At 26.8% G+C, this 21,239-nt stretch overlaps 1 protein-coding gene across 3 annotated transcripts in view; it reads left to right on the top strand.

Moving 5' to 3' along the window:
• Positions 1-21,239, top strand: part of LOC126899545 (cell adhesion molecule Dscam2-like) — a 119,744-nt gene that overhangs the window by 55,389 nt on the left and 43,116 nt on the right. For all 3 annotated transcript variants that reach the window (XM_050674552.1, XM_050674554.1, XM_050674553.1), the window contains exons 6-8: positions 4,271-4,391; positions 13,227-13,494; positions 16,168-16,345. In XM_050674552.1, coding sequence (XP_050530509.1) covers positions 4,271-4,391; positions 13,227-13,494; positions 16,168-16,345 — 567 coding nt within the window. The remainder of the gene's footprint in view (positions 1-4,270; positions 4,392-13,226; positions 13,495-16,167; positions 16,346-21,239) is intronic.

The following is a 21,239-nucleotide window of genomic DNA, read 5'->3' as shown; positions in this document are numbered from 1 at the left end:
AATATTAACTGGATCAAAAGTTATTTAAGTTGTCAGTGAGTGGTGGGCCATCCTGTATATCTTTAACGTACGTATCTTTATAAAATTTAATTTACCGAAATCCTTGTATTATGAAATATTAAATCTTATGGTGTTTCTAAAAAGTTATTGCAAAATAAATCACATCAAGTGGAAATATTATACAGAATTTTTTCGTCATCATTTTTACTTAAACAGGGTCATCTGCTAACTATGTCTCATGTAATATTTTCAAAATTATATGATAAAATATAATTTTTTTTTTTTTTCAGAAGTTATTAGTATCCTACACATTTATATTAACACAAATATATAGTCCTAACCCCTTCTTATTTCTTTCAATTGTATTATCTTTAGTTTTTTTATCGGAAATATATATATTTAACTAGATTACAAATAAAAAAATTATCTAACTAAGAAATTAAGCGGTTGACAACAACTTTTGAAACTATATTTTGGAAATTATTTACACTTAAAAACATTAGAGGTACAGAGCGAGTTTATCAATTTTTATCTCTAATCTTATATATATATATATATCACGCTATTCCTCCCACCCTAATATAAGAAAGCTGATATCTTTTAATATAATAATTTAAAAGTTATTAACGACATGCGTTAAAAAAAAAAAAAAAAGAGATGGAAGGATGCTATTGAATGCTATTTGAGGGCATCTGATGTGAGCGTAGTTGATGTGGGAGATCGCGTCAAGTGGAAGTTTAGGATAAGGGTGGCCGATCCCAAGTATTTGGGATTAAGGCGAGGAAGAAGAAGAAGAAGAAGAATTAACGACATGCGTATGAGTTATTATGTTAGGTAGATCATTTCCTTATTTGTAAGAAAATTAAACATGCCCATTTCCATAAAAATAAACGAATAATGATAGAATTTAAAGAAGTAAGAAGATGATATAAATTTATATTTTTTTCTGCTAATATAAGAGAGTAGTTATAATTATGTAACTCATAACTTTTGGAAAGAAAACAATTATATTTTATCATATAATTTTGAAAATATTTCGTGAGACACAGTTAGCGGACTTGTTTGGTTAATAAATTAATTAATTTCTTCGTATTTGTCAAAAAAAATTTACTATTATACTATTCTATAAATTTTAAAATTTTCAATGTTTAAAATTTAACGCCGTTAAATGAGCTATGCATGTAGCATGTTTAAATTATATTTAAGTTTTTGTCGTTAATTTAAAGAATTTTTGTGATATTTTATTTGTTATCTATTTACACATCTTATTTTACAATGATTTTTGTGAAAATGTGCCATTAACACAAATTTTATATTTAAATATCACTTTTTTATTTTGTCCGAATTCTTGAAACAGTTTTTATAGTAAATTAAAATTATAATTTTTTATTAAAGATATAACCGTAAGTTTTATTACAAATTAATGAAAATTCATGAATCTCAGGTTTCCAAGAATACATTAAACAATTTCATAGTCTTCGGTTAGTCTTTTTTACAAATATGAATATTTATATATCCAGAAATATCCATTAATAAGACGTCTGATAAAATAATACAATACAACGGGTAGTCTGTCTTACGCATTTTGTGTAGTGTAATTAAAAAAATCGAATAATTTTAATGAATTTGTATCAAAGTTACGGTAATATTAATAGACAAAATTAGTTGCACCCAATTAGGAAATGGATAACGATTGTTTTTAATTTATTCGAATCATATAAAAGTTTTCTGAATTTTACAATAAAGTTACATTAATTTAGCTATAATAAATTAACCATTAATAGTATTATTATATATCAGGCAGTTTGATCGATATCGAAAATTTTTATGGGAAATTAATTCATGGGAATTTTAGAGAGACATCCAGGCTAAATTAAACGACAGTAGGTCGACACTTAGTAATCGATTTTAGTCATTAGACGAGTGTGTTGTGTACATGCCGGGTAAGTTTCCGATACGATAATGGGGTTGATAAATGGTTTATGGAAATAGTGTTGACGAGACACTAATAAAGGTCGATATTTTCATCAAACATGAGCTGACATGAACTGTGACATGACTAACCGCAAATGGTAATTCCGGTACTATTCGAAACATAAGGAAATCCTCTTGGTACAATGTAGTAGTTTATTACTATTATGTAACTATTAGACGTAAGGAACATATAAATGGAAAACTAGAGTGTTTGTGACAATAGTTTCTACGCTGCAGAGAATTGTAACTTGAAAGCTAAACATATGATGGAATAGTTCAAATTGTATTACCGGCACTCTAACTTCAACTTGACTACCTTACTGAATAAAATCATCCAATACAAATTTTCCTAGTATATTTTTACTTAATATAATTCAGACCTATTTTATTTGTGCTCTTTTTTATATATAAATCTTTATAACGAAAAATCTTCCCAAAATATACGATTATAAAATTTTTTCGATACCATCTTTCATAGATGTAAAAAATAATAATGTACTAATTAATGTATTAGCTGATTAGAAATATTTTATTAATTTTCTGTGTAGTTATTTCAGTTTTTATCGTTAATATTTATAACAAACATCATTTCATAAAAGAAAAGATGTCACGTAAATTCAAAACTAATTAAGGTTCCTCGAGAATTTCAAAATATATAAAGCTGTTTTTATATTACAATTATAGATTGTAAAAAAGTCTCTCGCGAAATATAAATAAACAACTAAACCAGCGACAATAAAGTTGCATTTATAGAATTTCAATTTTTTTTTAATATAAACTATAATATTCTGAGTAAAGAAAAAGATGAAATGAATTTCAGACATGTGTGGTACCGAAATATGAATCACTTTTTGTTTTACAATTACGTTAAAGATGATAAAGTCAATGTAATAAAAGATTCATAACTATAATATCCCCCAAATTCTCATCAATTAATAATTAATTAATAATAAAAATTCATAAAAAATAAATCATTTAGAAAATCTAAGACATTTAAGTCTAAATTTCTAACAGATTCATCGAGTTTACTACTTGACAGTTATTTAAATTTCTATGTTCCTTATTGCATAAATGTAATTTCACAGAGTATGTATAAGCAACAAAATAGAAAAATCTAACTTTATATGATGTAATAATTTTTTTTAGCGTGTGATGACATTTCACAAAAAATATTCATGGGTAATAATCACATATCAAAAAAATAAGTTTAAAATAAAACATTAAATAATACTATGACTGCATAAAAAACTAGTGTATGCAATCAATAATGCCCACGGAAAAGTTACCATCACAATAGAGTTATTAAGCAAAAAAATAATGTTTTCGCTTTAGTTTATAGGCACAATGTAGTGTTTCTGGGCTACCACATTTCTCAATACATATCTCTTAATTTTATTAAGTAATCTAATATACTTTGATATAAAACCTAGTTAGGAAATTTCAACAATACATTTTTTTATCATTAAAACTTCAATCATTTTTACATCAAAATATCCATTAAACAATAGTATTATAGATTTCACAGAAACTGAATATGCTAAAAGTGCTGATATAAATCTGATAGTTAATTTAATTAAAGCAATGAAAATGAATGAACAAATATAAAAACATTAACTCAATTACTCATTGATAGTAAACTATTTATGATTTTTTGCAACACAACATAAAAAAAATGCGAATCGTTAAATAAATTTAATTAATTTTACATGAATTTTATAATTTCAACCGATGGATAAAAATAAATAAAATAGGGTGAACTAATTTAAGACAAAATCAATTTGAGTTGCACTCAATTTTCTAGTAAACATATTACACCATTATTTTAATCAACTCCAGATCGAATAAAATACAAATGCGTAGAATTTTGCATGCAAAATCCAAGCGAATGTGCGTTCATGGTTCATTACACCATAATTGTCGATTCATGAGTATGTGTAAAAAAATGCTTTTATCAAATCCAAAAAAAATCGTCGAAATGATGCAAAATAATTCGTGTAAAATAATTATACAAAGGGTAGACTTTTTTTATTTTAATTTCCATTCTTCATTGTTGTATCCACTCTACACCCCTAGGCCGTCGAGTTTGTAGCGGTCTCGTAGTGAAGTCACGCATAATTTAACGGAAATTTTAATTAAAAACCAACTGTACTCCTTCGACCGTGAAGTAACCACGGTTACTTTCTGGTGGTAAATTACCACCGCCTTGGAGTTAATTAATTATTTTGCAGCGCCTTGTTGTTTTTATTAACATTTCTATCTATAACTAATAATAACATATTTTTATTATGATCCGCAGAGAGCAATCGAACTATGGCTCCTTGGTCCAAGTCAGCTGTTTACACGGTGCATTTGGTGAAACAAGGTGATCACTTGTTGTTGCCATGTGATGTTTACGGGTTTCCACCACCTCAAATAACGTAAGTAAAATATTTCAAACAAAATATATATATATATATATAAAAGAAAAATGTGGCGAAGGGTAGTGTTTTTTTTTATTTTTACATAAAAAAATAGTTTGCTTGTCAACATTAATTCTACTCTAAGATTGACAAAATCGTGATACAAAAATTTATACGTCACATTAACATAAGTTTATCAAAAATTTTACAATCTAACAAATATTTCGTTATATCATTTAAAATTGTTTGATTAAGTTATTCTTAACCTATTCTGTTTTATAGGCTTTAGAAACATTAGATGCTCTTTTCATTTTACATTTAAAAGTTTATACTCCCCAAAGCCTATTAAAATTTTCTCTGAAGAATTAAACTGACCCTAAGGAATCATTTCCCCCTACATTAAGAACTACTGGTTAACTCATTAACAACATTAACTCTAAACATCAAATAAATCTATAATTTTATTTGATAATAACATGTTTACATTAAAAATCATGAAAATTATCTTTAAAAAAAGTTTAATTTCATAAATAATTCAATAAAAAAAACGAATAAGTGACTACAATTAACATAAATATTAATGTTTATGCCATTATAAAAAAAATTTCTCTATAATTAAATGCGTAAACAAAATCTATTCTAAATATTTAAATGATATTTGGAATAGACTAACGAATAAATATAATACCTCATAGATTATTTTAATTATTTTTTAAGTATCACTGTCAAACAGTATTGCTTCTGATATCCGTTACAAAAATAAAAAAAAAGAATAACTACTTAAAATATTAAATATTTAATAGAAAATCAAATTAATTATCACACTTACGAAAATTGTTTTCAATGATATACTTTTTTTTTATAGAAAAACGTGTATCTAAAACTATTTTGTTGAATGTTGTTAATAAAGTTAAAAATTAAAAATACCAATAATATTTAAATCTGGAAGATATATTGAATTATTATTCATAATTTCGATTACAATCAAAGTATAAAATAAATGGCATAAATTGTAACTACGATAGATTTTCAGTTGATCAAAGTTAGAAAAGATTATAGATAATAATAAAAATCATACGTTTATTATTATAGCGCATTTTGAAACAATTCATAAAATGTCAAAATATGCCGAAAAGACACATTCTTTAATGAAATCTGACAGAACAACTGATCCATATATTTTGTTCAAACTTTCCAACTAATCTAGCTATTAATCGGAAACCGACCAGACAGCCGGATGAATAAACCATTAACAACGTCAAGATTAAGTTGTCTATTCAGTTGTATATAAAATTACAGTAAAAATGTTTTGTGTGAATCGTTTTTAAAACTTAAACACTGAATGACATGAGTTGAGTTCTCACAATTTCCCTTTACAGCTAAACTTTTATAAAACAAACTTCAAATAAATTATCTAAGCACAATTAAAACATTTATGAAGTTCTTAAGTTTATTTATCAAGTTACTTGTATTTGTAATAGTAGTACCGACTGTCTTTTTAATTACTTTCTTACAGTAAAAATAATCAACAGATATTTAGTAATTATATTCTAAGATGAGGTTTCAATGCTACATAACAAGAAGAATCACTATGAATCATACAATTTTTCAGTTTGGCTTTTATAAATATAATTTTAAACAGAACTGTGTAAAACGACGTTTTGAATTTTAAAACTCTCGGTTACTATACTCTATTTTAGTAGCATTGTGATTCCCTCGAAAGTTCCTAAATGCTTCCCTAGTGGGGAGTTAAGTGCAATAGTATAGAAAGATTAAAAGCTTCCCCAAATCCAATTCTAAAAAAACTGTAAATAATATGAGAGGCTTCCCAAAATTAGCCATCCTTGGATATTTGACACAAAACTTCTTACACATCGAAATTCTTTAGGATTAATGAACATTAATTTGAAATTTCCCATAACTGTCTAATATCCATTCAAGTACTCCAAAAGCCTTTTCGGTATTACCCCGTGCTAATAGAGTACTAATAAATTAATGATATACTAAATATAATATCTTTCTCGGTAACCTGTTTACGTGGCTTTTGCAAAGAATTTCGTAGAAATTTTTTTTCTAGAAATTAAAGATTTCCTTTTTTATTGGTATTCATTATTATTCATATTTTTATGTTTTAAATTCGAAGACATTTTAAAATGTTATTTACTTATTTTCTATTAAATATCGTCAAAAAGACAAAATTCAAAAATGTATTAGCATTCCATAACGTATGGCGTTGTTGTGTAATGAAATATCAAAAGCGTACACTGAAATTGTTTTTCCTCACCCGTCTACAACAGTGAATGCAATTTTCGAAAAACAAACAATACGTATTATTATATACATCCATTGCTATGTAATCAAATTAACGCGTAAAACAATGTCCCATGAGATTAGCGCATATGCGACCGTTCATTAAGAAACTTGTCACGCTTAGTTCTGCTTGTCGGATGACAAAAAAAAAAGACGCATAATCAAATAAATGTAATTATAGTGTGTTATTAATTGCTTGAAAAAGTCACGATTAATGAGGGAAATTACCACAATGCAAGCTAATCACTAAAAATTATAATAAAAAATGTTTCTCAAACTATTACAAAAAATATTTATGAAAATGATTAACAGCAGGAATATATCTAATATGTACTATAATATTGTATGTTCTTGTGATATATTTCAATAATGATGATGATCATAATGATAATAAAGCGTTTTATATGTTGTTATAATATTAATATGATCATTTTTGAGATCATTTTTAAGTTATTTTAATAAAAAGTATTTCGTTCAGTAAATTTAACATAAGGTTAAGTGTAAACGCATCGATGTGCAAACTAAACATGCATACATTTTTTTTTTATCACTATTAACAAACTTCACCATATTCACTTGATAAAAACTTAAAACATTAAGTTAGACTTACGACCTACCTTTATTCAAAGTTGATGTTTTGTAAACATTGATAATATTTTAGATATGTTATTCGTTTCAGTTAAATGTAAACACAAAGATTAATCAAGAGAAACCCATGTAGATATATTAGGTTATTTGCCATCATAGATTCAAAGGCACGCACTAGACTAATGACAAGGTTTAATGCCATTTTTTTTTTTTGTGGGCGTCAAACTTTACCTAACAAATGACATAATAACAGCATCTACGTAAATCAAAGTTTAAGAATAGTGGAATACAGTTTACAAAATAAGATAAAGAAGTATCGCTTTATCATTAGGTTTTTGTTTTCTGTTAACATTATATTATTATTGTGTAGGAAATTACGACTGGGAATTGACTGTGTTCACTTTAGACAATGAATAAACTTCAACATTCCATCGAGACAATGAATAAATACACTTCTGTAGGTTAAATATAAACTTGGATACATTAGACCGCGCCTAAATATCCATCAGCACACTACTCTCGATAACCTGACAGACGAGCAACGAAATTGAACGTCTATCAGACAAGCAACCTTATTTAACCTTTATAAAAATGCGAGAAAAAACATCACTAGATAAAATAGGACGACTTACTTACATACAAAATTATTTTGAACGAAATTTCTCAGTATAGTTCTGTATTTTCGTTCAAATATTTCCGAAATTCGAAAACGAGTTTGAAAAACACAAGTTTTCTAATCACTTGGTATAATGATAATGAAAAAACAGTAAGCGATTTATTATTGTCTTATGTCTAAACTATACATATATTGTGAAGTTGGAACGCAACGTGTACAGAAAGTTTCATCTCGTTTAATAGTTTTATGTCACAAACTATAAATTTGTTAGTATTATAAGTTACGAAAGATCCATTACTAACTTTTGTTATATTATGAGACACTTCACACACATACTTAGTGTGAGTATATCAATTGAGCTGAATCAATAATAAGTAAATCATACATTTTTTTACTTGTTATATAAATATTTACTATTGTACTTTCTACGTGGTAAATGTTTTGCAATGTAATGTTCTGCATCAAAAAATAGATATACATTTATATGAATAAAATAAAAAGTATTCTTTTTAGAAATTATCCTTTATACATCAAATTACAAACAATTTTTTATAATATATTCGTTTTTATATGAGTATGATGTAAAATTAAATTTTATTTTCATATGGTTAAATATAATAACATATTTTTATATTACTAAAAAATTAAACAATATTTAATGAAAAAATATATGGTAGATTAACAATTAATTTTTAAATAACAATTTGAGATGACATATTTTAAAAATAGACCGCGATATTATTCAAATTTAATCTGCTTTTTTCTGGGAGGACTTCACTACTCCTAATAATAATGTTTCAAAGTTTCTTATAATCCAGTCATATTATTCTTATATTTTATTCCAATTACTAATTTTTAGTTGGAGTCCATAAATTTAATTCATTTAAAAAGTGCTTAATAATAAATTCTGTTCAATAATTTAACTAATTTTCTAGAAATTATCAAATTTTCATCATTCCCATTTAATTTTATAAGTCACAGATCTAACCTTGTGTAATTAAAAAAGAAAGTCGTTAGCGTTTTAACTAAGTTCGAAAACTTAATTTTGATGCATAGTAAAACTGCTAACATCATGCGTTAATCATGTTTAATAATCCCTGAACTCAATATCACACATTATTTATAGAAATTTAGTGTAGGTTACGCTGAAATGACGTGAAATGACTTCTGTATTACAATTAAATGATCATTGTGCTTTGAAGTTTTTAAAGAATTTTAGAAAATTCAAGCTAAAAAAAATAATTTTAATAAAATCATAACGCGCTTTATAGTCATTTTTTAATACCATTGACATTATTGAGATATTTATTCATAATTACATTTTTTTTATACTCATAAATTATTAGTTTTTACCAAAAAATAAAAAATAATTTTAATCTACATTATCTTTATTATTTTTAATTATTAGTAAGATAATTGTCACTAGTAACAGTACTACATAAATACTCAAACTGTCAAACATTAAAACTTTACGGTTTATACATAAAGTGACTTCTTTCTTATAAAGTTAATACTAAACTCGCAAGGTGATACGTAGAAAGTTTCTTATTGAATTAAAAAAACAAATTATTTTTACCATTAAATTACTTCAATCCGCTAAAAAAAAAATTTGAAATACACAAAAAATAGATGAAATTTCTGCTTTATCATTTTAAAGATTTTTGCAATTTTACAAAATGCTAAAACTTAATGCATTATTAAATTTTTCTCGTAGAGATTAATTTTTTGTTACATTATTTTTTTGAGAGGAGAGAATATGAAAGAGTACATGGAGGGTATGGTTTTAGTGGAAAGAATAAGGCTGGAGAAAGAATCTTAGATTTCGCAGTATCATATGATCTTGCTGTGATTAATACTTATTTTAATAAGAGAGAAGAACATTACATAACTTATAAGAGTAGGAGGAATATATCACAGTTTGATTATTTTATGTGAAAGAGAGAGAGCGTAAAGCGAGTAAAGATTGTAAAGTTATAGGAACAATATAGGCTAGGAACAAAGGAAGGCGAGAAAGAAATCCATGGACTTGCAAAAGTAAGAGAGAAAAGGTCTAAACATTATCATTATATAAGGTATACAAAAAGTATTGATAATGAGGTACTCTCAAATGATGAAGATGTGAAAAAAGGTGGAAAGAGCATTTTGAAAAATTACTGAATGAGGAGTACCTAAAAGAGACACTAAAAGATTTCTCGTAAAATGAGGGACTGGTAGATTTAACTAGTGAGAAAGAGGTATGGGAGACATCGGTATCTAAAATCATTTTGGATTTATGCCTGGTAAGTCAACAATGGAACCAGTATTTTGTATGAGGAAACTAATAGAAAAGCTTTGGGAAAAGAAGAAAAATCTGTGTATGGTATTTATAGATTTGGAGAAAGCGTATGATAGAGTACCGAGAGAGGTTCTAAAGTGGGCATTAATGAGAAAAGGAGTCCCGAAAAGGTACATTGATATAATAGAGAATATGTATGATGGCACTTATACTAGGGTAAAAAGCGTAGGATGAGTAACAGAAAGTTTTCGGGTAAGAGTAGAAGTGTATCAGGGTTCAGCTTTAAGCCCTTATTTATTTTCTATAGTAATGGATGAAATTACTAGAAAAATATAAGGAGAGGTGCTGTGGTTCATGTTATTTGCTGACTATACAGGGTGTTCAGTAAGTCAGGAAACGGATTTCTATTGTTCTCATTGTTTGTAACAATGAGAACAATAGAAACCCGTTTTCTGACTTACTGAACACCCTGTATAGTGTTAATAGTAGAAAATAGGGAGGATATTAATCAAATATATGTTATATGTTTATATTTTTCTTTCTTTTTTGATTCAGTAGATTGAACAGATAGCAATTTAATTAATAATTTTTTACTATCGAAATCTACGGATGTAGTTTATTTGAAAATAAATATAAAAATAAATGTAAACTATTAGCAACTGAAGTATTTCAGGGTATCATATAATTAGGTTTTAGTAGTGCTCTCGGTTCTAATTCAATTCGTGACATAGCATATCGTAAAAAAAGGGTTTAAGAATAAGTAGAAGTAAGGCAAAGTATATAGAGTACAAGTTTGAAAAGGGAAAACACGAGATAGGTGAAATGATGAGATTAGTGACAATAGGCGAAGACGTGATAGGAGAGATGGAAAGTTTTAAGTATTTAGGGTCAGTTGTGCAAAAGAATGGTGGTATTGACGAGGATGTAAGACACATGATTAAGTACGGGTGGTTGAAGTGGAATGATGCATCTGGCGTCTTATGCAATAAAAGAATTCCAATGAGACTGAAAGGTAAATTCTTCAATACTTTTGTAGGGCGGTCGATAAGAAAGTAGAGCAAAAAATGAGTGTAGCAGAGATGAGAATACTTAGTTGGATGAGTGGAGTGACTAGAGAAGATAGGATAAGGAACGAACATATAAAAGGGACTATAGGTGTGGCGTCAATCGTGCATATGTTGAGAGAAAATAGACTTAGATGGTTTGGTCATGTTATGAGGTGAGAAGAATCAGAAGCTGTAAGAATAGTTATAAAATGAATGTTCTATAAAAGGCATATGCTATGACGGTGGCTCATCTTCTATGCTGTATTCAAAAGGTGTATTCACTATAAAAAAATAAAATGAACTTTTATCATTTCTACATTTCATTATCCATTTTTAAAATAAATTTATGATAAATAATTTTTTATACCAGCTTTACAGTGTTCTGTAAACTATTGTCATTTTTTTTTTTTAATTCTTCGTCTTCTCGTATTAATTTTCCTTCTTTTTTTTTCGGCTAATTTATATTCTTTCCCAAGCAAACAGCTAACTTGTTATTTTTTTTAAAACCTTTTAGCTTCGATGCGAAGCTGAGGAGGTATTGGTTTTACTAAGATGTGTTTTTTTTTTTGTGTCTGTTACCACTTTTTCTCAGCTCTCACCGAACCGATTTCTTTCAACGATACGTCAAAAGATCACAAATCGTATCTAGTCGAAGACATTACCCTTAAAAATTGAAAATATTTCCCTCGTTCTCCGTAAATGGGGGAAACCTCCAAAAAAATTACAAATTTAAAAATCGCTAATTTTCGAAATTTTTTCAATTTTTTTTACTAAAAACTACCGTAACATTTTTAAAAATGAACATATCAATATAATTAATTTTTTTATAGACGCATTATGTCATTACCTATCATTTGGTATATTTTTTTTATAAATCTGACTTTTTACCTGACCACAGGGGGGGATTTAAAATGACAACTTTTTAAAAAAAAATTAATTTTTTCAACTTAACTTTTGAAAGTGTACCGGAAGGTCTGACACTTTTATATATATCTTAAATTAAAGCTAATGTAATATACTTTATGATGAAAAAAAAAANAATGTAATATATTTTATAATGGTAAAAAAAAATTTCGGACTTTATTTTGTCTTCACGGTGAAAATGACTACCGAATACTTTTTTGTGTGAAAATTCTCAATTTTATTTTTTACATTTTTAACTTTATAATGGTATAACTTATTGAAAAGTGTATTGATGAATATAATTTTTTTATGGGAAATACTATTTTTTAATATTCCTTTTTTCATTCGACATACTTTATCTTAATCAGGATATTAATAAGGAACTAGCAGTTTATGAAGCTTTTGGAATAATCCACTAATTTTTTAAAATTAAACACTATCTAAAGATTTGCATCGAAGCGTTTTTTTTTTTTAGTGATTTTAATCACTGTCAGATATAATTATACTTGATCCAACTATGCCACGTCACCACTGTGCCGCGACCCCCCTGTGCTGGGTTTTTTAATAAAGTATTTAAAATCTATAATTTCTATTTTATACATTTTTACACTATGTATGTTAGTTTTAGAAATAATATTCAAAAACTGAAAAACTACCCTTTTAAGTGAATTTTCAATCTTGGTTTGGCACTTGAAGGCGTAAGTAATTAAAACGAAATCTTACCCAAATGACTTTTAAAAAATAAGGAAAAAAATTGGTGGGTACAAATAGTGATTAATGTAAGTTCATAAAATAATATGGACATTAATATAATTTTTTTGGTGTTGGACAAATAAAATATAACATTTATTTGAGCTCGAAATATAAAAGTTTAAAATATATTGTAATATTATTTTAACTCAAATTAATTATTCAATTAACTCATTAAATATTTATGTATTTTTATATAAAACTGTACAACAAATAATTACAATACATTGTAGTAATCTCACTATTAGTTTAATAAGTTCAATGAACAGACATTTTATAGTAAAAATACTATCCGCATTTTAACGTATTAGCTAACAATTCAATAAAATAAACTAAATATTAATAAAAATTAAATCGTTTTTCAGGTGGTCTTCAAGCACATCAACATTAATAGTTTCTGAATCAAGTGGAAGAAATAAAGCTCCAATGAACTTTTTAAGGCTGCGGTCTGCGCAACGAACGGATGCAGGTAACTATTCTTGCACAGCAACAAACAGTGTCGGTCACCTTACCCTTCACCATCGAGTGATCGTTGCTCCGGATATGAGTGCTCAAGTCATACCAGCCTTAGCTGAAATTGAAGCCGGAAGATCCGCTACGTTTACTTGTATCACATCTTCTTCTGACGATAATGTGAGTATATCTAATAAATATTTTTGAAAAATTTATCATGATAAGTAATGAAAATATGTGAAACATTCAACTAAGAAGTACACGGATATTTTTTAAGTAAATACAAAAAAAATACCTACTAAAAACATAACACATTATTTATATATGGTAAGTCATAAAACGTTAACAATATCGATTTAACGAGATTTATTAAGCAAAAGTATGACGACAAGCGCTTTGCATTTACATAATCCTAATTGTAATTTATTTTATTGCAACTAAAATGTAAACCAAGCCGGAACGAATATACATAACACATGCAATAAATAACATTTACTTTTAAATCGTAGAGAAGTATGAATCATACTTTATTTTAAGCTAATTTTAATAGCAAAATTTAAATTCTAAATTATCTCCTACGAGAAAAATTTATCAACAAAATAGGAAATAATAAGCTAAATATTCTAATAAGTGTTATTATTATTAATATTATTACTATTATTTTACAACTGTTTCCAAGCTACACAAACTTTTTATAGTAACATATATCAGACAAATTCAATGCAAGGATATGGTAAATATTTGAATTAAATCTATTGTATAATCTGATTTAATATTGAATTGAGCTGCACAGCTATTGAAAGACAATTAAACAGATGAATACAGAATTTAAAAACATTTAAATCATCATGAAATCATGCAATCAATTTTGAAATCATTTTTATTAAAATTACATTTTTCAAAAGTTTAAAACTTTTCCATTACTTATATTATTCCACAGAAACACGCATTTCTATATAGAAGAAATATTAATACTTTAAGTATCAGCTTAAATTTCCGTGATCAAATACAACAACTCGAGAACGTCAATCGTCATTTGTTAACTGACAGTACCAGCGCATATTTTGGAAATAAGATTTTGGTTACACTTCTCACAAGATAACCATTTTGAAAATTTTTATTTATTTTCTATATAAAATGTTATTGGACAAGTAAAATAAAATAACTTTTATGTCTTTTCGGGTTTAGTTTTTGTAAAAATGTATGTAACATCCCTCCTACCACCTTAAATTTCTAAACAACTACTTCTAGCTTATATTGTGGTTATTGTGCAATTTAAACTATCTTAAAGTAAAACAAAACAATTTATTAAACAAAAAAGTAACAATTTTTTTTTAATATTACTTAAATTTTCAAATATTTATAATTTTATTTTATTTTGTTTATTTTGATTTAATAAAATTTATTATATTGACGAAAATCAATATCGAACTGTCGTTCTATAATTAAATCATTTTATATTAAATAATTTATGATAAATAAATCACATGTATTTTTAAAAGTAATGTAAAAATCTAAAAAAAATTATCAAATTGAATCCAATAAAAACAATAGGTTAATGTTAATACGAATTTTTAATCAAAATTTCTTTCAATAATAAAATACTTATTAATTTTACCATACTCATACACACCTAAGTTGGTTTAAAATTTAAATCAAAAAATAAATTAAATAAACAATACTTTATTAATTTATAGCCATTCTTAAAATTTATATATTTTTTTTATTAAAAAAAAATACTTTAGGCCTTTCAAACAATATACAACGATACAATCTTTAAGTAAATATTAATTTAACTTTAAATATCGTTTCATGGATTTTATTTTTAAAAAACGTGAACTTATTACTTCTCATAAGGTTAATTGTTAACATATATTAAACATTATTCATAGGTATTTTATAATAATCTATACGACCGATTTTGTAAGTTAAACTCAAAATACATTTACTCAAAGAACTTTTATGTTCTCTCTCTTCATCCCAATATTTTTAGCAATAATCTAAATTCAATGACTCTATTAATTAAAGTTGATAGTTTTAATTTCAATATTTTATGTAATAATAAACTAAAGTTTTATGCATTTTTGGCGAGTGTTAAAATGACTAAATTATTTGCCGATAGAAAAATATTCGTTTGTTTTTCCCTGTTTTATGAATTTTTATTAACATAAAATATAATATTCCAAAGTATCTCTTTGACTTGATTTTAGATAAGCTTTAAAATAATTCATATGATGAGTAAATCATTTGTAAACCATTTCTTGATAATATTTATATCATATAACTGACTTAATAACTGTATTTTGTTTGAGATAACAATAAAATCTAGACGAAGTATTATGGACTTCAACTATTCAACAACTCAAATAATTCGCTAAAGAAAAAACTTTGATAAGTTACTTCTCATTATTAGAAATAATGACATTCGGAAAAGTTTACCGTATTAAGTTTGAATAGGTTTTCACTTCTTAATAAATTAAACGTGATACAGATCATTCTACTATAATACACATAGTATTTGGTGAGCTGTAATAAGATATTAAAACAATAACTACACTTGATTATACAATTAAAATCTATGGTAAACAATGTCAAGTATAAATATAACCTATTCCAAAAATTTCAGTTTAGCAAACAAAATATTCCATCCCAATTCAACAAAGTAAAAATGAAATATTATTTTATATGAAATTTTTACTTATTCGCCGAATCTTACGTAGGTAATTTGCCCTCATACATATTTTCTAATATGTTCATAACTCATTATTTGTTAATATAAATATAAGTATCTTGAAGTGAAATTACTAATGATAATTTATCTATGTGATACTCATAAAAATGCTCTTGTTATAGCAAATCATTACATGGCTTAAAAATGGGGAACCAAGACAGTCAAGCACGTTATCTCCACCAACCTACACTTTAAATATAGATTCTGTACAAAAGGACGATCAAGGCATGTATCAATGTGTGGTAACAAATAAGCTTAATAATGAAATGGCACAATCTTTTGCAGAACTCAGACTTAGTGGTAAGTTTTTGTTTAACTAAGACTAAAATACTATTTTAGTGTCCTTTTATACTATAAAAAATAAAATGAATTTTCTTTTAAAAATAGCTCAAGTAATTTTCTTTCTTTTGGTATATTTTTATTAGAAATCCAATCCTTTAATTTTTCTGTAGTAGGATTCAAAATACCAATTTTTGTATAAAAAGTTAACTTTTAAAAATGTTCAAAATTTTTGTTAAATCAGACCCTTTTCCCTAATATAGAAAGGGTTAAAATCTTAAAAGTTCATATAAAAAGTAAAACTTATACAGCTAAACTTTTGAAAATGTTCCAGAAATATTCCTCAAACAAGTAAATTAAATCTTATGTTAAATTCTATGAGGTATAAAGAAAAATTAGTCCTGACACCTTATCTTGTATATTTGAATGGCCTCTGAAGAAAAAAGAATATAATTTTGGTGTAAAAAAACCCTGTTTTTCGTGATTAAATTATAATTTTTTTTTATATTTATGTTTTATATTTTATGTTTATATTTATAATCAAGCGACAAAGTACTGCATTTAACTCTTCTTCCAAAAAAAAAGATTTGAGTGTTAGTTACATAAATTTTCTAATCAGCTTTTAATGTTAATTCATTCTTTCTTTTTTTTTCCTCGTTTTAATCTCAACTACTTGAGGTAGGACACCTTTATCCTTAACTTCCACTTGACACAATCTCCCAAAATATCTCCGATCTTCAGATCCGAATCAGATGTTAATGTTAACATCTTTAATGTCAATTCAATAAGTGTCATAAAAGACACTCTATCTAAAGAAAATGTTCTAGTTTCCAATGATGTACTATAATTTACAATTCCAATTCCATCACTTAAATAATAAAGAACTAATGAAAGTCAGAATAACCGATTTAAAAAGTTAACTATCTCAATTTTTATAATAAATTCATATTTACATGTTTGATATACATTTGAAATAGAGGTAAGGAAATGTACAACTAATTTATATTTTTATATAATTTCCTATACAAATTAAATAGAAAATATTGAATATCAATTTCATACTAAATTAATTTCTATAAAATGTATTTATTCATATATTATACATATTTATCATATAACTGGTAATCAGCATATAATTAAGATATACGAGTTGATTTACTTTTTGAATAATCCAACATTCTTAAAATTAAACATTATCAAAAATTTGCATCTAAGCGTTTTTCATGATAGTAATTTTAATCACTGTCAGATATCATCGGTAGTTGTCCTAAATATGCCGCGTCCCCACTCTGCTGTTTTAGATTCAATACGAAACTGAGAAGGTGCTAATTTTACCATGATATGTTTTTTTTTATAGATTTATAAAAACAGAATAAGAGACACTGTTTATATTAAAACTATTAAATCTAAAAATTATACCAAAGTGTTTAGTAAGTAAAGAAACAAATCAATTATTATAAATAATGAGAACAAAAGAAAGCCGTTTCCTTACTGAACACCCATATAATATTTAAATATAATATGTAATGATTTTTCTTAAAACTATGTAATAATTCTGTTAATTTAAAAAATTAAAAAAATTGAATTAATTTTAAATTTAACAATTTTATAAGTGAATTANCGAGGTCACTTTGCTGAAGGCCGTGGTTCTTAAAGAAGTCTTCTAAGAGTTTCGATGCAGTCCCGCGTGCGCCAAACCAGAGTCCATATACTTCCCACTCTCTTACTCCGTAGAGGTGGCTTAGGCTGGGTGTGCACGGCAAATATATACCTCTTTTCTCTTCGTGCACTTTGACGTCTTGTTGTTCGTCGTTAGTTTCCCAACGAATCGTGGGGTCTAAGATGAGGCCTCGTCCATTTCTTCTGTCTACCACTATAATGTCTGCTCTTCTGTTTTGATTTGCCCCTTCATTGTGTGCTACACAGCACACTTCTTCGTGTACTTCGAAGTTTTTCGCTCTAAATAAATTGGCCAAGGTGGTACGAATTTTGTGATGGGCATTGTTGCGAAGAAGTTCAGTCTTGGGGCAGGATCCTCGGATGTGGGGCAAGGTTTCAATTATGTTATTCTCATTGCAGGCTAGATTCCTACAATGGGGATTGCCGACACTCCTACCTCCTGTTCCTCGGTTAGACATCGAGTTCATTGACGCTTTGATGGCGTTCGTCCACTCACCGCTTGAGAGCCCGCCTTTTTTTGATAACCAAGCGTTAGTTTTAGTACAGCTGCCATACCATAGTACACCTATTCCTCTCTGTCTTAGCTCCTTCCATTTTTTGAATTCATTGCACCTTAGCTCAGTGCGAATCGCACGCGGGTTTAGGCCGGTTACGGGACCCAAGCGTGCGCGAGACTGTGTTTCTTCCTGGCATAAATCACGAACTGCTAGTAGGTGTGGATCATGGATGAGCGCTAGCTTTTGGGCGATGGCGATATGTTGTATAGAAGCCTCCCACGTCACTCTTAACATACCGAGGCCCCGATATTTCCTTCCTGTATAATATACCGGGATTGGAGTGTCAGCGGGAAGGCCACATATCTCTCTGGTTCCTTGCCTTACCAGCATATCCACACTTTCGAGAAAATTTTTATCAAGAAGGTCGATGGGGGTGGTTTGCATAGGATATATCAGCTTTGGGTAAACATATTGGTTTAGTATGTTGATTTTCTGGTCTCCACGCAATAGTGGAGAAGTTACTAGATTTCTAAAATCCTTTTCTAATTGAGAAAGAAAAATTTTCCTGTCAAAAACTATTTCATCGTTAAAATTGACCCCCAGGTATTTTATGTAGTTGTCCTAAATATGCCGCGTCCCCACTCTGCTGTTTTAGATTCAATACGAAACTGAGAAGGTGCTAATTTTACCATGATATGTTTTTTTTTATAGATTTATAAAAACAGAATAAGAGACACTGTTTATATTAAAACTATTAAATCTAAAAATTATACCAAAGTGTTTAGTAAGTAAAGAAACAAATCAATTATTATAAATAATGAGAACAAAAGAAAGCCGTTTCCTTACTGAACACCCATATAATATTTAAATATAATATGTAATGATTTTTCTTAAAACTATGTAATAATTCTGTTAATTTAAAAAATTAAAAAAATTGAATTAATTTTAAATTTAACAATTTTATAAGTGAATTAAAAGAGAAAAAATTAAGCCTTAAATATAATTACTTAATACGTCAACAATCGCACAATACGTTTTTACAGAGGTGACTAACTATTGGACATACTATATTGTTTAAAAATTCCTTAAAAATCATTCTACATTAACACATTTCCAAGTATTATATGTCAGGCCTATTGTTACAATAAAAAGAGTTAAAAAAATAATAGATAAATAATAAGAATTATAATAAATAAACACAAAAAGAAAAGCTTTTACTCCATTTAAGCAACAGAAATTTATTATAATTTAAAATAAATGAGGAACTGATTATAATTTTTTAATTACATGACATCGTCGTAATTATAACTTTACCTTAATAATATATAGATTTTTTTTTTTTGTTAAAATGAGTATTAAAAACGATTAATCAGCATGTCCATTTCTTCACAGCTTTCTCTCGACTTTTGAAAACTTCAATAATGTAATTTCATTGGCAAAGCCAAATCATTATTAAAGTAAAAAGTTCGAACGATTGAAAGTTTTAACCAACTTCTTCCCAATCCACATAATGAAAACCGATCGAGAATACTCAGACATTTGTTCTCTAAAGAATCTGTCTTTATAGTCGTGTCGGTTGCGATGGCTTTTCTAAAAGTACAAACGTAAACGGAAAATGGTAAGCTATCTCTTCGTGTTTATCACTCTATTTCTCTCCTAAAATGCCAATAATAAATGGAGACAGCCCTAATACCTTATCCGCATATTAACTTGTCCAAAGTTTGACAATAACATAACGAACAATAAATGAATGATAGATGAAGTACAGAACTCTAAATGGCATGATAGAAATTATAGTTTAATAGCTTACTACTCTGTTAACGATTAATCGTGATATATAAATGTAAACAAGAAATTTTGTTTTAACGCTGATACTTTAATAATAATAAAAAATGTGCGCCACTTAAATATTGAGAAACTTCGGTATTTGTACCTTTTGTTGTAAAGATTATTGAAAATGTATTCTAAAAGGGCAAAGCATTTACTCAAAATAGTTTTCCATCATTAATTCATTTACTTTAGATCGATTGTAAAATTTAAGTACAGTAACTCTGTTAGAATAATCAAAAGCGAAAGTATTTAATTGAAAACCTCATTATTAGTAGTATTATAATGTAAAAATTGTAATTGCACATTTTGAAAGCTTGCTTATCAACAAAATTATGATTATTGAGTGGTTTAGATTTACCAAAATTTTGATTAATATTAAATTGCATGTTTTAAATCCGAAATTTATTTTATCAATTTCATAGAAAAAATAAAATAAAAATTATTGTAAAAGATTTCTTAAGTATTTATAACAGTCGAGAAGAAAGGGACTATTTTTAGTATATTATAGTTAGTATTTGTAAAAATTATAACTTTAGAAAATAAAATTAACCTTTTACTTCTTTATATATAATATATACCATGTATATATTATAATATACCTATGGTATGTGACTTTACCATAGGTTTTTACCAACATATTATATATTGAGTATTGATAGAATCAAAATAATGAATTTCAATTTTTTAAGAAAATTGTAAATAAACAATAATTTTTCACAATTATTGTGAAAAATTCAAGATACTTCTAAGGTTAGTATTATGATTAAATATCAATTTTCTTAAAATATGATAGTAAAATGATTAAAGTAATCTGGAAAATAGTGTACGCAGTTCAAAACTGCACGACATGTAATTTCTTCAATATAAATAACTTTGAATATGTTTTTAACGTTTCACCAATGTTGTTT

Source organism: Daktulosphaira vitifoliae, unplaced genomic scaffold (assembly GCF_025091365.1).
Source record: "Daktulosphaira vitifoliae isolate Bord-2020 unplaced genomic scaffold, ASM2509136v1 Scaffold_2, whole genome shotgun sequence".
Taxonomy (NCBI): Eukaryota; Metazoa; Arthropoda; class Insecta; order Hemiptera; family Phylloxeridae; genus Daktulosphaira; species Daktulosphaira vitifoliae.
The sequence above is the reverse complement of the archived record's forward strand: the minus strand, read 5'-3'. Positions and strand labels throughout refer to the sequence as shown.